Source organism: Schistocerca piceifrons, chromosome 7, assembly GCF_021461385.2.
Source record: "Schistocerca piceifrons isolate TAMUIC-IGC-003096 chromosome 7, iqSchPice1.1, whole genome shotgun sequence".
NCBI lineage: Eukaryota > Metazoa > Arthropoda > Insecta > Orthoptera > Acrididae > Schistocerca > Schistocerca piceifrons.
In genome coordinates, this window is record NC_060144.1 from 26442895 (window position 1) to 26462377 (window position 19483).

The 19483-nt window shown below is 37.7% G+C and overlaps 1 protein-coding gene across 1 annotated transcript in view; it reads right to left on the reverse strand.

The window, feature by feature from the left end:
- The window catches only part of LOC124804898 (multidrug resistance protein homolog 49-like), a 384892-nt gene that overhangs the window by 176251 nt on the left and 189158 nt on the right, over window positions 1-19483 (reverse strand). The window contains exons 8-9 of the mRNA XM_047265271.1: window positions 7034-7158; window positions 2623-2812 (exon numbers count right to left, since the gene is read on the reverse strand). Of these exons, the coding sequence (XP_047121227.1) occupies window positions 2623-2812; window positions 7034-7158 (315 nt within the window). The remainder of the gene's footprint in view (window positions 1-2622; window positions 2813-7033; window positions 7159-19483) is intronic.

Sequence of the window (19483 nt, forward strand, 5' to 3'; positions counted from 1 at the left end):
ACTAACATTCTACTTAATAAACGCAAGATTCACACTGGTTCAAATTATAAACAGTTACTTGAGTACAATCACTCTTCTTTAGATAAATGGAAGATAAAATTCTTGGATTTTTTTTATTTTATTTATTTATTTTTTATGTAGAGTGCGATAACTTTTTAAAGTGTTCACCTCAGATTGGCTGATGGGCAGGGATGTAAAACCAGTTTAAATTTCGTGCAGTGCTGCCAACATACACTGATTTGCAGCTCACATACTACAGTGGTATCTTTATTCCATGGCACAGACTGTTATATGCTCATATCGTGAAGTGCTGGCAGCAACAAGAAGAGGTACATTATCTATCAACTTGTACCAACACAATCTAAGCAGATCTACGGGTGAGGTGAGCTCTTTAAAATGTTATCATATGGAGAATCATTTGGACAAAACAGATTTGCACCAGCAGTGGACAGAGCTCACCCTATAACAACTGAACTATATTATTAGTACGGACTACATTACTGTAAAATATTGACTAACCTTTTGTTTTTTCATCTCCACTCAAAGTCCAATAGTTTCATCTAACTTCTCAAACTCTGCAAACTTCTCAACATGATTTAAGACGACTCTTCAATGCGGTGGTCGTACGCCCTTTTCGCGAATATACTTTGTCATAGATTTTGGTTTTGGTACTTAAATCATTAATCTCAACAAAACAGTTCCAAATAAGACTCGTTTTTGGTTTCATTATTGCACTCTTTAACTAATGTTACACCACAAAACTGATGAGTAAAAACCACTGTACAACACAGTAATATTACACAGCAAAACAAAGTAGACTGACGAGTGAGAAAATGCTGTACTTTCATGGCGATGGACACAGATCACTGCGTAATCATCCAATAAAGCAACAATTGCAAAGGGTACATGTTGGCCTGCTACACACCCCACCAAACAAACTCCTGTCTGCGCAACAGCTGGCATGTTGGGCCAATACACTCTAGCATTCACTATCTCTCCACTGTTGAAAGTTCTAATACACTTCTAATATAAAAATGTGGTAGTGGATGTGAAATAATGTGCAGAACTTCCACAACTGCGGAAGTGGAAGCAGAGGTCTGTTGCACCACTAATCTATATCTATGTGATTACTCTGTAATTCACAATTAAGTGCATGGCAGAGGGTTCATTGAACCATCTTCAAGCTATTTCTTCACCATTCCACTCTCAAACAGCTGGTGGGAAAAATGAACAGTTCAATCTTTCTGTCTGAGCTCTGATTTCTTATTTTATTATGACAATCATTTCTCTCTATGCAGGTGGGCACCAACAAAATATTTTCACACTCTGATGAAAAAGTAGGTGATTGAGATTTGATAAGAAGATCCTGCCACAGCAAAAAACACCTTTGTTTTAAAGATTAACACCCTAATACATGTACCATGTCTGTGGCACTCTATCTCCCATTTTGCAGTAATAGAAAATGACTTGCTCTTCTTTGAACTTTTTTGAAATCTTCCATCAATCCTATCCAATGTGGATACCATACAACATAACAATAATCCAGAAGAGGGCGAAAAAGTGTAGTGTAAGCAGTCTCTTTAGTACATCTGTTGGATTTTCTAAGTGCTCTGCTAATAAATCACAGTCTTTGGTTTGCTTTCCCCCCAAAATTATCTATGTGATCATTCCAATTTAAGTTACTCGTAATTGTAATCTAGAAGTATTTAGTTGAACCTACAGCCTTTAGATTTGTGTGATTTACTGTGTGACCTAAAGTTAGCAGACTCTTTAGTGCTTATGTGAATGACTTCACACTTTTCATTATTTATAGTCAGTTGCCACTTTCCATGCCATACAGATATCTGGCTAAATCATTTTGGAATTAGTTTTGATCATCTAATGACTTTTCAAGATGATAAATGATAGCATCATCTGCAAACAATCCCAACCTCACCTCCACTTGCATTGCTTCATCACTATTAAAGTGAAGTCCTTCAAGTTGTTCTTTAAGTTACACAAACAGATGAAAATCGGATGGGGACAAGTCGAGACTGTATGGAGGATGATCGATAACAAGGAAGCAAAGGCGTTGGATTGTTGTGGAAGTTATAGTGCTCATGTATGGTCTGGCATTGTCATGCTGAAGGAGAGGGTGCTTCATGTGTGGACACACTCTTCAAATTCGAATGTTAATTACAGCATACTGTTTCTCATACACCTATATAATTGCATTACACCCCACCATGCTATAAGCTACAATTCTGAGCCCTCTATGGCAGAGGGCTGTAAATATCTACCCATGAAGAATAAAAATGTAGAATGTTAGCAACTTTCTTTAATTTAAAAAGCTTTTAAGAGTTTTCACACAATAACTTCAGAGGTATTACTTTTCAGCATGCCCACATAACACTTGCATAGAGAGTGAAATGGTTCTGTGTGTTTTTCATAATTTTCTAATCTCCAGACTTACAGATCATTTTAGTATCACCTGTAGCAAAGCGTAATCTGTTGCTGCAGTAGAAAAATCTTCACATATATCACTCTTTCAGAAAATATATTGATATCAAGACATATTTCAAAGATCTGAGAAATTTGGGTGTAGAAGTAATGATTATCTTTGAACAAAATATTGGTACTTACAATGACTAATACAGCTGGTGTATATTCTGTGTCCCCCATTTCTCTGGAGTTGATGATTAGCTCCACACCATACCAGAAAGCTAAAGCATAGCTGCTGTATATGATGAACCACATGACACCACCTCCCAGGCCAGAGAAAAATCCTCTCCTGATGCCAGTTGTCTCAGCTGCATGAAGTCTCTCTTTGTACCTAACAAGCAATAAAACAAATTTACATTAAATTAGTTTCTCAGTCATTTGATTCAGTTCTCATTCATTACCAAATGTAATAATCTAGATATTTCAATAAATATCAAATTTACAGACTTTTTAAAAAGATTCCAAGATAGTTTCTATTAATTTCTTTTGCTTTATCTTATTATTTAAATATGAACTAGGACAGACTACCACTCACCACAAAGGGGAGGAAATGAGCAGTGAACTGGCACAGCAATCAGAGATGACAGGGGCCACGTGAAAGGTGAGTGTGTGTGTGTGTGTGTGTGTGTGTGTGTGTGTGTGTGTGTACTTACCACTGCATGTGACAAAGGACTTTGTCAAATAGTTGAAAAACATGCAACAGTATACTTTTAAATGTGTCCATCTGGTGCACAACACCTGTTTTGAGAGATAAGTAGCAACCCATCCAAATTCATACTGTTTTTCCCTTGCAGATTTTCCACAATTTTTCTGATGTTTTGAATGTTATAGTCAGTTTCAGCAACACTAATAAACAGTTCTTTCTTTTTCTTGTGTGCGTATCTACACCTCTTCCTTTCCTTGCTGTTACTCCATAATTTAGCTCCTTTGCGATTATAACTTTCATTGCTTGGGAAACTTTTTCAGATTATTTTGCACAGTTTTATTACCTTGACTTCCTTCAGTTTCATTTCTTTGCTTCATCTTTGTTCCAATCCATAAATTAAACAACGGAAAATCCAGGATGGAATGTAACAATAATATGAAAACAACAGTTGCTACTCACCTTATAGTGGAGATGCTGAGTTGCAGACAGGCATATCAAAAAGACTGTCAGGAAGTTAACTTTCAGCCAACAAAACACACACACACACACACACACACACACACACAAATGCTACTCACACACACATGACCACAGTCTCTGGCAGCTGGCTCCAGCTATTTTGACTGATTGGCACATCTCCCCCTTCGTTCATCCATACAGCCTAGGCAGAGCTGGAGCCCATGGGGTTCTTGATGGTCTTATTCAGTGAAACTGATACTTTTGAGTATAGGTGCTGTCTTTCTGTGAACTCTGTTGGTCAGTAGAACATCCACGATTCTATGACGTGGCACATTTAGGTGTAACACGATTCTTGTCATAACCATGGAAGCATAATTTCTTTTATCAGCTAGTGCCCTCTTGTAATTCATGAAGAACTTCCCTTGTGTCTCCAAAGAAACTAGGCTTGGGTGACTTTGCTTTGAGTAGAGTACAGGATGAATCTTGACAGACATTTTTAGTCACCTTATGTGTCAGTGATGTTGTGTCAGCGATGTTGAACTTGTTCTAATGCACCGACAAGACCTGAGATACAGCACACTTTAGGTGTAACCATGAAAATGAGACATCTTATTTCCAGTGTTGCCATGGAGTCCACTATCTCTTCCTCAGATAGATTAACAGCAGTCCAGTCAATTTCTTCCTGTCATTTTGTGCATTAGGAATGTGTATGAAATTCCCCTGAGTCAACAGCAGCTATGATGAGCAGGCATCAGATGTTACATTATCAACAGGACCACAGGAAGGCCAAGGATAGGGGTGGAGGACAGGTATAAAGAAAGGAGCAGCCCCTTTACAGTTCAAAGTGACCTAATGATGATGACTAAGTACATCACCAAAATATTGTACCAATCTGACATTAATAAATATCCACAAAAACTTCAGTTAATATCGGCAGCAGAAAATCATGGGAACTTACCTTTCTGAAATAAAATGAGAGAAAACAGTGGCAAATATTTGCTGATGTTGCAGAAATAACATCAAGAACAAGAACAACTACCTCCTGCACCCTGACCTGTTCCAAATGAATTTTTCTTTACTGTACTTTGGTCACAGTTGTGTTTTGTTATGGCCACAACTAGTTTAGAACTACCAAGTTCATTTTCAAGCCAAACCTATTAAAGCTACACTAACAGTGCTCATTTAGGGGACCAATTCACACACAGACACATTATACATAGTCACACAAAGTGTGTGTTTTTTCTTAGTGGCATACTTCAGCTGCTGTTTGTGTTTGGTACGTTTTCACCATGTTGCATATGCCAATTACCTGTTATAAATCTTTTTGTTGAATGGCCACCTTTAGAAATTGTTCTGGTAGTCCAGCTATTCTATCCCATCGATATATATGAACTTGCTTTTCTTCTGGACTTTGATCCTTGCTGGGTGATCCTAAAATGTTGGATCGTGATAACTACTTCAAGCTACCAGATTAACTTCAAACTGTCATTTGCACTTCTCTGTATTTAGTCTTCAAGTCTCACAATGACAGATCCCAGTAATCAGAACTCAAAGTACTTTAACCAAACATTAACACCTACAGATATATAACATCCAACTCTTGGGCCACATACTAAAATTCTCTTTAACATAAAAGTGACTCATTTGTTTTGGGTTCCATTGATATTGTCGGTGGCCCTCTTACTCTGAGCCTTCCACAACACCCCTAACTTGGAGTGCCAAACCATACGTAGAGCTTCACACAACAAGAGAACGTCACACATCACACAAACTGCTCACTGCTACCTGATAACACAATCATTTTCAGGTGGTACAAATATAGATAGTGGACCAGGATATCTGATAAAAGGCCCTGTCACATTACAAACATCAGACCAATTTCACAATGTAAAGGTATTCATGAAGTGAAGCTGAACTAGACTCTGGTTCAACTGCTCTTTATCAATTGTATCTACATCTACATCTGCACTGTGAAATTGGTCTCACATTCCATGTGAGTATGTGTCATGTACATTACCCATATGCAAATTCATTGCTGCCTAACCAGGCACCATTAGTGCAGCTTTAATACACATGGCTTGAACATGGACTTGGTAGTTCCAAAGTGATCAGCAGCATAATAAAACGCAACTGTTACTGAAATTATGTGCAGAATTTATGTTATCCACATTGCTGATCCTGTATTAATGTCATGTTGGATACACGTAAATTTAGTTTTTTGTTAGTGGTTCTTCAGTCAAATGAGGTTGCTGTCCTAATAAAGTTTAATTCCCACCAGCAGTACAAGTTCAGTCTGTTTAGCATAAGCAGTCTACATTTACATCTGTGCAATTCTACTCTGAGAGTTATTGTGAAGTGACCAGAAGAGAGAGTGTTAATTGTATAATCATAATCAAAAGTATCCTTTTGCAACAACTAGCTGAAATCACAACTGTGCAAAGCCCACTTATCTACCTGTTTTGGATTTGTCATAAAATGACAGTCCTGTGCCATCTTAACTTCCAGCCCTGCATTGAGAGGTTTTCACAAGTACTACAAATGAGTTGCATCAAAAGCTCTACAAAGATGGGGAAAGAAACAATGAGAAGATGCTGGCTTCAAACCAGACCTTACTGATATAAGTATCTAGGACCTGGATTGTGCTCGCCAACTGCTCGTACTGCAGGTGCAATCAAAGTAGCAGTTTTTGTGTCAGTTTTAGTATGTTAAAATTTGTTTATTATACATAAATAATATTGGCACTAAGTATGTCATCAGATGCACACACACACACACACACACACACACACAAATGGACAGATTATGGTGGTTTAGTGTGTGTGCGTGTGCGTGTGCGTGTGCGTGTGTGTGTGTGTGTGTGTGTGTGTGTCAACTGTAAATGTGTTTGCCTGCCACTCAATGCTTCCGCTATGCGATGGGTAGCAGTCTAGCCTTGTTCATTGCTGCTATTCCATCCCAGATGTACCATTGTTTGAAAATTTAATAACATTTAGTTGTAAATAGAGTTTATAACAGCCACTTTACTATGTTAATGAATAGTTTGACTTGTTAAACCCTCTTATCTCTCTCTTTTATGATTAAAATTACGAAACTCTACAAATTACCAGTATAAACATGGACAACTTAAGACAATATAGATTATAAAAAGTCATTTATCCATGTTTGTTTCTTCTTCTCAACACCAACAATAGTTGGTGTCTGTCAATGACAAAACTGCCTATACTGGCTTATACCAGGAGCTATTCAAGAAGTGCATTTCAGCCATAAAAGTGCACTGTTTTCTATTTCTATAAAGCATCCAATTTCACAATATAGCAAAATCAGACCTAGAAGAAAACTTCAGCAATGTCAGGAGATGAGAACAGAAGACAACAGAATATAACATATCAGAAGCCAAAATGTTTTATGGTAACCGACAAAGGCAATGAAAGTCGAAATTTTACATACCTCTCAACTTCTTTTTGTTGGCCACCAAATGCCATTACAGTTCTTATAGAACTGAGAACTTCTTCAACAGTTGCACCAGCTGTCCCATATGAATCCAGTTCTTGTGCAGTGAGTGAGCTTTGAACCTAGAATGCATACTCAGTAATAATATAAATTTGTTTTCTCAAGAAAATCTAACTTTCATCATGAAGTCCAGATATATACAAGAAAATTCAATACCTTGATCTTTTTCAGCCAAATAAATGACATTCTAAAACAGAAACGTGCAACATGTGTAATAATTTTGATATTATAGATTTTATTTAACACATACTAAGAATTAAAAAATGTTTTGATATTATTAAATTAACATATCCACCAAAATTACTCTTTCATTTTGCAGTCATTGGAAACTTTGCTAGGAACCTCAATTTTTATAAACAGATGCTTATCTCATTATCTACAAGCCTAAAGCAGATCATAATTATCTACGCCTTACAACACACATCAAGTAAATAAAAATAATATTAAACATGAAACACTTCCTAATGACCCCCCCCCCCCTTCCACGCACACACATATTGATCTATTATAGTGGTTGTGTGTGTGTGTGTGTGTGTGTGTGTGTGTGTGTGTGTGTGTGTGTGTGTGTGTGTGTGAAAGAAATTGTCTTGTATGTAGGTAGAGATGTGACAGGAGTGGAGGTGGGTTGCCTTTTTTTTCTCATGAGGGAGGGGACACAGGCCTGGACGGTGATTATAAGACAAAATTTGGAAGGTGATGGTAGTGGTTATATGTGTCAGTCAATTTAAAGAGTGTGTGGTTTGTCAAGTTGGTTTGATCATTTAAGAGTCGTTTCTTTTCCGTTATGGGGGTTTGGATGTGGTTTCCTTGTAAGGTGGGGAGGTGTTTTTTTTGTTTTGTTTATCCTTATGATTTCCATATCTGTATTTCTGGCTGTAATTTTATGTTGGTGTTGCTGTAAGACGATCAGCAAAAGTTGAATGATTTGTCCTATATGTCCTTACTCTTAACTGTTCTTTGTATCTGGTGTCAAATGTCCTCCTCATTTGACCTATGTATCTTACTTCACATGTACTGCATTTCATTTGATACAGACCAGGGAAGTATTCCTGAATTGAGTTGCCGGTTTGTTGTGCTATTTTTATGCCTTGTTTATTGAAAATATTGGATATTCTGTGTGTGTATTTGTGGTTGTATGTCATTGTTTACCATCTTTTACTTTCTGTTTCTTTGACACTTTGTATTGTTTCTATTCTTGTACTTTGTTGATTTGTTTGTGTGTGATTTTATCCTTGTGTTGGTGACAGATGGATGATTGTTCTTTTCTGTTTCTTCATTTTCATATTTAGCTTTGTTACTAAGTTCTCTTTTTATCGATTATTTGTGGCTATTTGTATTTTAATATTGATTTCTTTTTGTAATTGTCTGTATCTAATGGTACTGTGTTTATATAATTGTGTCTGTTGTCAGTTTTTGGTCAATGTCAAATACGTGTTGGCTGTTTTAAATCCTTATGGTGATGTCAAAGAAATTTAACTGTCTATTTTGCTCTTTCTCTATCGTAAGATGTATCTTTTCATGAACAGAATTTATGTCTGTGTGTAACTGGTCAATTTTATTGTTTGGTTCATCTATCAGGCACAAGATGTCATCCATATATCTAATTCAGTATAGGATGTTGTACCCATATGGCACTATTTTGTTAAATATAATCTGTTCTGCATGGTTCATAAATATGTTTGCGGTGGTTCCAGACAATGGGGATGCCATTAGTAATCCTTCACTATGTAAATAGAATTCATTATTGAACTGAGAATAGTTCTGTTCTGTTATTAGCTCTAGAAGCCAGACTGTTTCTTTGATGTATTCATGTGGAAGTGTACTGTGCATCTTAAAACTTTGTTCTATAATGTTTATAGTTTCAGTTATTGGTATGTTGGATTATATGTTCTCTACATCAAATGACAGGAGGGTGGCCGTGTCTGGAACTTTTATGTCTTTCATGTAGTGAATCAATTCTGTGGTGTTTCTTACGGTCCTGTCCTCTTGTAATTTGTAGTTTTCTGATAAGATTTTCAACGTGTATCTTGCAAGTGGGTAAGCAGGATCATTTCTATAATTCACAATAGCTCTGATGGGGATATCTTTCTTGTGTAGCTTTGGTTGGCATCAGAGGGAAGGTACACTTGGACTTGTTTGTAGCAATTTTGTTGTTTCGTTGTTTTCTATTGTATGGTCAATGTCTTTGAGAGTGTTTCTCAATTTCGTTTGGAAAAGCTGTTAGTTGGTTTATGTACCCTTGTGATGATGGAGATGTGTTCCTGTAGTTCCTTTTTGTCAGTGTTATGGAATCAGTATTGTTTTGATTTCCTCTGTTTTCTTTCATCTGTGTTATTAGGTTTTTGATTTCATTACTGACTAGCTCTCTTGTCAGACCAATGTTTACCTCACTTGTTTCGGTTCTGTTTTCCTGTGTGAGAATGCTTTCTGATTGTTCTGAGGTTTTTTATGTATTTTTCTTCTATCTGTGTGCTGATGTTGTGTTTCAGACCTTTCTCAAGTAGTTTTATTTCTTCTGTATGCAAACAGCGTCAGTGAGGTTGACCAGTCTTGGATAGAAGTGATGTTTTTCATTAGACTGGGTGTAATTTGTGACTGTGTGGGATGTTTGCTTAGCTTTTAAATTTGCAATCTTTCTTTTGTGAGGTTTTTTTTTTTCATTTTTTTCTATCGCTGAATGTGTACAATTTTCAACCTTGCTAACAAGATGAGAGAAAACAGCGGTCTGATGTAATTCTTTTAGATCAAATTGCAGTCAGCTCAAGATGGATAACCTATAGTAATAAATTTTAACAGCTGCTGCGGAAGATGGCCACTCAAACAAACGTATTACAGGCACCTTGTCAGGCATTTCCAAGTGGCCTCTACATGATGTTTAAAAAGATACATCTCAACCTGCATAAAACCACCCAAAATAAACAGCTTAACACCATTTGCAGGTCAAATAGTACACACATCAAAAAAAGTTTTGCGTCATCCCGGTTCCCAGAACTCTGGAAGATAGACGTTGACTGTGTATATTGTCTCACAGACACAATCCCCGCGACCACTACGGTCGCAGGTTCAAATCCTGCCTCAGGCATGGATGTGTGTGATGTCCTTAGGTTAGTTAGGTTTAAGCAGTTCTAAGTTCCAGGGGACTCATGACCTCAAAAGTTAAGTCCCATGGTGCTCAGAGCCATCTGAACACATCCCTTTGACTGTTCAGAGATGTCGCTAAACCCGCCCAAAGATGTAAACAACCATGCATGAGCAGCGCCTATTAGACGGAGGAGGTCCGACAGCCAATCAGTTCCAGTCATTCCACCAGAAAGGAGGTACATGGTTCGTGTTGTCTGTAGTTCAACCATGCCTAGACGGTCAATACCATGGTTCGTCGCATCAGCATTGTTACTCTGTGCCAGGAAGGGCTCTCAACAAGGGAAATGTCCAGGTGTCTTGGAGTGAACCAAAGTGATGTTGTTCAGACATGGAGGAGATACAGAGAGGCAGGAACTATCGATGACATGCCTCACTCGATGACATGCCTCGCTCAGGTCACCCAAGGGCAACTACTGCAGTGGATGACCCCTACCTATGGATTATGGCTCACAGAAACCCTGACAGCCACCCCACCATGTTGAATAATGCTTTTTGTGCAACCACAGGACATCATGTTATGACTCAAACTGTGTGCAATAGGCTGAATGATGCGCAACTTCACTCCCAGCATCCATGGCGAGGTGCATCTTTGCAACCATAATGGGTCCAACAACATGGCAAATGGACCACTCAGGATTGGCATCAAGTTATTTTCAGTGGTGAGTGTCACATATGCCTTCAACCAGACAATCATCAGAGACATGTTTGGAGGCAACCGGGTCAGGCTGGTGGTCATGGAAGGCGCCGTAATGCACGAAGCATACAACAACTACCAACATACCTTAGCAAAAGTTCTGGCAGAGAACCTGACAAAATTATGTAAAATTGCTAAGCGGTGCTAAGGCTTCCATTCAGTCCCTTGTAGACCAGTCTGGCATGGCAGTTGAAAATAGCGAAATAGGAGATGAAGTTTTAAATTTCACCAACAATAAATTGTTCATGTGAGAGAATCATGCTAATATACCATCATCTGACCATTGGACAGACTCCCGTATGGATGACATAGTTATAAGCATTCCTGGTGTAGAGAAACAACTGAAAGATTTTAAAGCAAATAAATCACCAGGTCTAGATGCAATCGCAATTTGGTTTTATAGAGAGTACTCTATATCACTGGACTTTTACCTATCCTGAAATTATCATGAATCTTTCATCCAGCACAAAGGTCCAAGTGACTGAATAAAAGCACACGTGACTCCAGTGTATAAGAAGGGTAAAAGAATGGAGCCGCAAAATTACAGACAAATATCCCTAACTTTGGTTTGCTGCAGAATCCTTGTACGTAATCTCAGTTTGAATGTATTAAACTTTCTTGAGACAGAGAAGCTTATGTCCATGAATCAGCATCGCTTTAAAAAGCATCATTCATAGAAATTCATCTTGCTCCTTTCTCACATGATATACTGCAAATTACAGATGAAGGGCAACAGGCAGATTCAATAATTCTGGATTTCTGGAAATCATTTGAAACGGTGCCCCATTACTGACTGTTAACAAAGATACAAGTTTATGGAATAATTTCACACATATCAGTGGCTCAAAGACTTCTTAAGTAAGAACACAGTATGTTGTTTTCAACAGCTAATGTTCATTGGAAACAAGGGTGCCATAAGGAACGCCCGAGAGAAGTGTGATATGACCACTGTTATTCTCTATATACATTAATGATTTGACAGCTGGGGTGGGCAGCAATCTGCATTTGTTTGCTGAATATGCTGTTGTGTAATGTAAGGTGTCAAAGTTGAGTGACTGTAGGGAGATACGAGTTAGACAAAATTCGTAGTTGGTGCGATGAATGGCAGGTAGCTCCTAATGTGGAAAAATTTAAGTTAATGCAGATGAGTCGGTAGAACAAACCTATAATGTTTGGATACTGTATTAATCTTGGCCTGCTTGAACAGTCAAGTCATTCAAATTATCTGGGCATAATATTGCAAAGCGATATGAAATCGAATGAGCATATGAGGACTTTGGTAGGTAGGTAAATGGTTGCTTTTGGTTAATTGGAAGAATTTTAGGAAAGCAAGGTTCACCTGTAAAGGAGACCACATAGAGGATGCTGGTGTGACCTATTCTTGAGAGCTGCTTGAGTTTTTGGTATCCTTACCAGGTCAGATAGACGGAGGACGTCGAAGCAGTTCAGACGCAGGCTACTAGATTTGTTACCAGTATGTTCGAACAATACATAAGTTTCATGGGGAACTCCAATGGGAATCCATGGAGGGAAGGCAATGTTCTTTTCGAGAAACGCTATTGAGAAGATTTAGAGAACTGGCATTTGAAGCTGACTGCCACATGATTCTACTGCCACCAACCTGCATTGCGTGTAAAGACTAAGAAGGTGAGATATAAGAGATTAGGGGTCATACAGAAGTGTATAGTCAGTCACTTTTCCCTTGCTCTATTTGTGAGTGGAACATGAAAGGAAATGACTAGTAAAGGTACAGGATAACCTCCACCACACACTATATGGTGGCTTGCAGGTTATCGATATAGATGTGTCCAACTTACCTGGGCCATATTGGAAGACTACCAGTACTTTTGGGCCACCACTAATAATACCCTGAAAGAAAGGAGTGCTAGTTCTGCAAGGTTTGCAGGAGAGCTTCTGTAAAGTTTGGAAGGTAGGGGACGAGGTACTGGCAGAAGTAAAGCTGTGAGGACGGGGCGTGAGTCGTGCTTGGGTAGCTCAGTTGGTAGAGCACTTGCCCGCAAAAGGCAAAGGTCCCGAGTTCAAGTCTCGGTCGGGCACACAGTTTTAATCTGCCAGGAAGTTTCTTACAGAAATCTTCTTTTATTGGTCATACAATAGATGCTCATTTCTTGGGCTACAGGTTGGAAACCATTGGTCTAAATCAATGTTATCCCATTCAAAATAATCCTGATTAGATATTATACACTTAAGCCACTGCTTTTTCCAAGCCTCAAAACACTGCTGGAATTTAATATTTGGGACAGCTTTTTGCTCTCTCAGCAATGTGTTTTTAATCTCATCTATGCTTGCAAAATACCCTTTAAATTTTCCTTCTCTTTTGAGAACAGAGAAAAGTCATGTGAGGCCATGTCTGTTGAATCATGAAGTTGACCAAACATTCATGGTTATGCAACAAAGTATGAGCAGATTCATTACTGTGATGCAAAAACCATGAACTGTTTCATCATAAATGTGGGCACCTTTTTATTTTAGTGCATATGGCATTGAACTTGTAAGTAGTACTCCTTATTGATGATTTGATCTTGTGGCAAGAATTTATGGTGCACTATGTCATGAAAACCTTCACATTTGCCTACACTCATCATGCTTCCACTAGGATGACTGGACCTTAGTTTCAGTGCTACATTCATAAACCCACAACTCACCATCTGTTAGGATACATTCCAGTAGTTCAGTATTGTTGCTGACTTCATCTACTAAGTCCCGAGCATCTTGCATTCACCACTGTTTTCATTTGAACTGCAACTACATTGCAACAAATTTTGATGTAAGGCATTTCCTACATAAAACATATAAAAAAAATTAATGGCATGAGCCAAATGATATCCCAAAAACATTTCTTTCACATTTCCACGATTTAATTGGTTGATGATACACTGGGGCATCCAGGGCATCCATTAATATCAACATGTTCAGAGCAGTATTTTAAATGCCTACACCATTCATTCAAATCCTGGTTTTACTCCTAGCAGATTCATCAAAATGAATATTTCACATTTCAAAAACTTTTCTGCACTTTTTTCCGTCCTTGTAGCAAATTGCAATACAAATTCTATGTTAGACTTTTTATACAAAATAAATAAACATCAATAGTATTAGGACATACGTAATCTTTTTTACAATGAACAATGGACTAAACACTAAGATTGTTTTCAGACATGTCTGCAAACACACACTTGTGCTGCCAGGTTACCAAGCTTATATGCATTCTCTCATATCTACAGCTCAGGAACAAAATGTTTTTGATTCCCTTCGTTAAATTTGTTATATAGTTATAAGACTAGCTATCCACATGTGCCAAAACACATGTGTTCAGCAGAATTCATGATTTCCATATTTACTGAATTAACAGAATAACATTATAACTATGTTACAAATGCTATTTCCATATCATTTCACAAAAAGTTAATATCTGTATTGATTATTTGAACTGAGTAGTAATGTACTAATTGATCAGTCATGGTAAAGATTTTAGGAATTGTAATCACACATATGTTTTACGCTGAACTTGAACTGTGCACCAAAGGCAGTCAGTCTTCCATCTAGTGCCTATAATAATAATCGATGGGGAATCCAATATTATCTTCAGCACCAGAGCTGCAAATACTGTATGACATAACAATTAATTTTCAATTGCGTTAAAAATTCAGGTAGACCTATGATTCTATTGACTGAAACACAATGTAGCAAATCCTGAAAAAGACGACCTTAAGATAACAATACAAGCAAACATCCAACAGGCCTTCACTGATATGAACTCCAAAGTGAAATTCACAGGAGAGATTTCAGGCAACTCTGAGATATGGCAGTCAATAAGCAAGGAGACAGGGATACTTCAGTTTTCAACTGTTTGTTGCAAAAAGTTGCCTGTGTAAAGTATAATGTAATGAAGGGATAAAAATGGGACCAGAATGGGTGGAGGAACACAGCTGATGATCAACTGCCTAGCTTTTGCAGATTATCTCATAGTCTTTTCTGATCCCTCAGCACAACCATGAAACAAATTGAGGAACTCAAAATTCAAACAGAAAAGGTGGGACTCAAGGTCTTCATTGAGAAAACAGATTTAGTGACTAACTTCAAGCAAGCACCCATAGAACAGTATGCAGCAAGGTGAAAGGAAAGGTCTAAACACAAAGTTAGAAGCCAAAAAAAGCCAAAAAGAGAATGACAAATGGAGAAGGCTGCATAGCAATGGACTGGACTTTAACTGCATATTGAAAATGTGAGAGTCAACGTGTGGGGACAGAAGACTGCGTCCTATGATCACATACCATAAATTAGCCCAAAAAGACTGACAAAGCCAACTTATACCTATTTTCTGGATGTTGCTGGAGAACAAAGGTCTTTCCCTGTAGAAATCAACACAGATTCCTCAAACAATGATTATATGAATTCATATCACTGTATTTGCCACAAGAACCAGAACGCATTAAATAAAGGTGAGCACATTGACGTGGTGTTCCTCAACTTCCAGGTGATATTTGGTACAGTTTCACACTGATGCCAATGAACAAAATATGAGCTTATGAAATATTAGACCAGATTTGTGAGTAGAATCAGGGACTCTGGGCACATAGAACAATACACACAATTCTTAATGGGGCAAAACTGTAATATGTAATAGTAATTTCAGGAGTACCACAAGGGAGTGGGGTCACTGATGCTCACTATACAGGATGATATTGCTATTGGGGACAATCTACAAGAATAGTCCCTGAAAGGATAAGGAGCAAAACAGGCCATATGGACATATGCCTGGAAATGCATGGTGTCTACACTACAGCATAATTATTAATTCTTCATGCCTTTAATGAACAATGTGTAGTGATTCGAGAATTTGTGTAAATTCTAGAACCACTCAGCCTTCTACCATCTTGAACGCATGATATTCTTGATATGAGTGTTTGTGTGTGCAGGTTTTAGATCAGTAACTGGAAGAAAGTAGACGTGGCAGATGAACGGTACCAACAAGTACCTATCGGGCAATCCATAACTATTTTAGTGAGTGTGTAAGGAAAAACCATGGAGCTTATATGCAGCTCCATGCTTATTGGGTCACTGGCTATTGTTATTAAAACAAAGACAGTTGAAGAACTCTTGAAAACTCTTGACGTAACCTTGCCATAGGCAAGGTTTATTTTCTGATTTATGTTAAGAAAAGTTATGGTATCAAAGCCAACTTTCTTTTAACTGTAATTTAATTTGTTTCTGATGTTCGACTGTGTGAGGGACTTACCGGAAATTATATATTTATGATGAAAGTGAGAGTTTTATGGTGTATGAAAGTCAAATACATCGTTAATTGATGAAAAGCAAAGTTTTTATGTCTACTTATTTCATAAGTAGAAAGAGTCTAAAAATTCCTGTACCTAGCATTATTCAACAGAGAAGAAGTCAAGACAGTTTCCAGCGGCCAGCTATCCAGTAAAGAAGAGTGGATGCAAATTCCAATTAAGTCACCTCGTAAAGAACTGGAGGGTAGTTTGGGGGAATAAACCGAAATAACCCAGATTCACTCTCACACGTAAGTGGGAAATGTTAGAACGTGGTGACTTGTGTGAAAGGACCGAGAAAACAGGAATTTTAAGTCAAAAACAAGAAAAGACAAGGGAAATTTGAATATGTTCAAGTATCCAATGGAGCAAAATTTAAATGAAAAAAGGGTGAAGAAATGAAAAATTCACAATGATAAAAACAGCAAAGAAGATTTTGATGTATTTGTCTAAGAAGAAGTATGCATAGAATGCTTCAACCAAGAAGATCCATTGTGGGGAGTATACAGCTCTTACACACATTGCGGGGACGCAGATGCGGAAACCAACATACATCCGATGCTGCCGGTACCAGCTGCTGTTCACCGGTGCTGATCTGCCTCCACATCCGCTCACCTATGGAACGCGAATTCTACGCCGGGTGAGCGTGAAACAAAACTTGATTACTTTAGTACGAAGTTGTAAAAAATACTGTTGAGTGAACTTTTATTGTGTGATTATCATATCTAAAGTTAGTTTTAAATGCATACAAGAGCTAAGGAATATAAAAGTATGGAAAATATACAACAGGTTGGGGAAACTCAGGACCCAGCTATGGCCATGAAAATTAGCAAAGAAGTGCCTGACTGGGCTGAATTGATAAATTTAATCAAAGCTCAGAGTCTTAAGTTAAGCTTATTAAATTCTCAATTAAATGCTCACAGTGTGACTCTAAATAAAGAACTAGACCTAGTAAATTCTCAGTTAAACACCCAGAGTGAAGCTTTAAATGCTCAGAGTGAAACTCTAAATATTCAAACGACAAATTTAGGTATGTTAAATGCCAAAGTCGACTCTCAAAGCAAAGAATTTAGTAATCTATGTGAAGGCATGCATGCTTTGAAGACCGAGTTCGACGCAATAACTAAAATAAAAGTAGAGAATTTAAAAGTAGATTTAAAGAACAAGTTGACAAATTCTTTGACTACTTATATAAATCATATGTTTACTGACCTTACTCAGAAACAGAGTAACACTTTTCAAGATTTATCGAAAAGGTTAGAACTTAACATTGAGAGCAAATGTAATAATGTAGAATCCGAACTTACTGAAAAGTTAGGATCTTTTGAAAACATGTACAATGTTACGTATAATGATGTAAGGCAGGGGTTGAATAATTTGAAAGAGAGTGTAGATAAGCAGAATGTGATATTCGCTATTTTTGGCTTAATTAAAACAGCAAATTCAGCCAGAAGGCAAATACTTGTTTATAAAGAATGATTAATATATAATAAGGCGTCGCATGGCGACGGTGGAATTTTCTAGATAATGTAATTCGTCGTCTTTGGGCGGCAATATAAACAGAAAAGTACGGATGGATATGCGATCCTTCACTATTTTGTTCGCTGGAGAACAAATGAAGCCTTGAGCGCTAAGAAGACTTTTACTGTTTTTCTCGAGTAAGACGGACGCAGATTTGTGGCGGTCTGATCTAATTATTTTTACTAAATAAATAAAAACGTGTTCCGTCTAAGTTTTGAGTGAAGTGTAGGAAGAAGAACTGTTGTAACTTACCGTGACGAAGCACGAGCGACTCAAGAGGACAATGGCTATATAAAAGAGCGCTCAATGGACATGATATGGACATAAAAATCTACCGTCATTGTAGTACTAAGCTTAAGGTACGATATATGTTTTAGTTTATAATAAATATTTGTTCTGGGAATACTGAATCATTTAGCAGTGCTCATTTCTATTATCTCCTCAGTATTAGTTTCATTTTAATTATGCATTTTGCTAATACTACAGACTCCAAGATCAGCAGTCCAATGTGCGTGTTACATTGATAAAAAGAAAACTGTTTTATCGTCTTCTTGCATCAGCTTTAATATTGAATTTCTCTTTTGTGTGATGTTACAGTTGTTTTTGCGCCCTTAAGAACTTTCTGGTCCCTTAGGAAATTTTTTTGTCATAACAATAACTTCACAACCGGGTATGATCGTATCTACGATCATGAAGTAATTAGAAAGACGATAACGCAACCTCTTAATCAATAGCACGCTAGTTGTGACTGCCTCAAGCCACGCGAAACCGCAAGTAAAAACTATTCACATCTCATAGTGCAATATTTTATGACAATGGTCAATCCATGATTCTTACGCCAATTGTGATTGATAAAACAGTTAGTTAAATCTCAATTTCCAACTTTCCATTGGATAGCAACATCACTTCTATTTTGTAACATCACACTTGGCGCCCGAACATGGGACTTGACCAAAAATTAGTTCAAATTCTTGGAAAATTTTCTATGTGCTTGTGTTAATAAATGTTCTGTCGTTTCATGTACACATCGTCTCTCTGTGAGAATAACGGTCAATAATGCAGTTTAATTACCGAGAGAAAAGAAAAGAGACGTGAATTTGCTGAGACAACATAGCGGTATTCAAGCCATCAAAAAGTAAGTCAGAATTTTGCATACGCAGTGTAGTGCTTCAGTAGCAACGTTGCTTTTCCAAGTCGATCCACATCCTTTCTATCTCCTTCCCGCTATAGGAAATCTGCTTTATTTTATCTTTCAAAGTAAAATTCTTCGTAGTCTGATAATAGAAATTATTTCTCCCCATTGTTAGTATACCTGTATTGCATTTTCAACATGGTGGATAGTGTGCGCAATTTGCAGTGAAGAGCATCTTCATTCATTTGTCTGAAACGGTTAGGTTCCATCTTGTCTTCTCGCCAGATAGAATTTCATTTGTTGCTCACGCGAGAGTGGTGCTCTTAGCGGACTCACCACGTCACTGACAAACGACGAAAGCCTTGCGTAGCACCTGATTTACTGACGAAAATGGCAGATAGTAAACAGAGACAGGTGACAACAGGAGACGGGAGTGAAGACGTTAATAGTATTCCATACCCTTTACGATCGCGAACGGTAGGTTCCCGTGTGGAAACTGAACTAACCATGTCTGAAAGTGACCCTGAAGTCCAAACTCGTCCCGCTGCAGCTACAAATGACCTTGGTGCGTTAATGGAAATACTGAAACAACAGTTTGACGC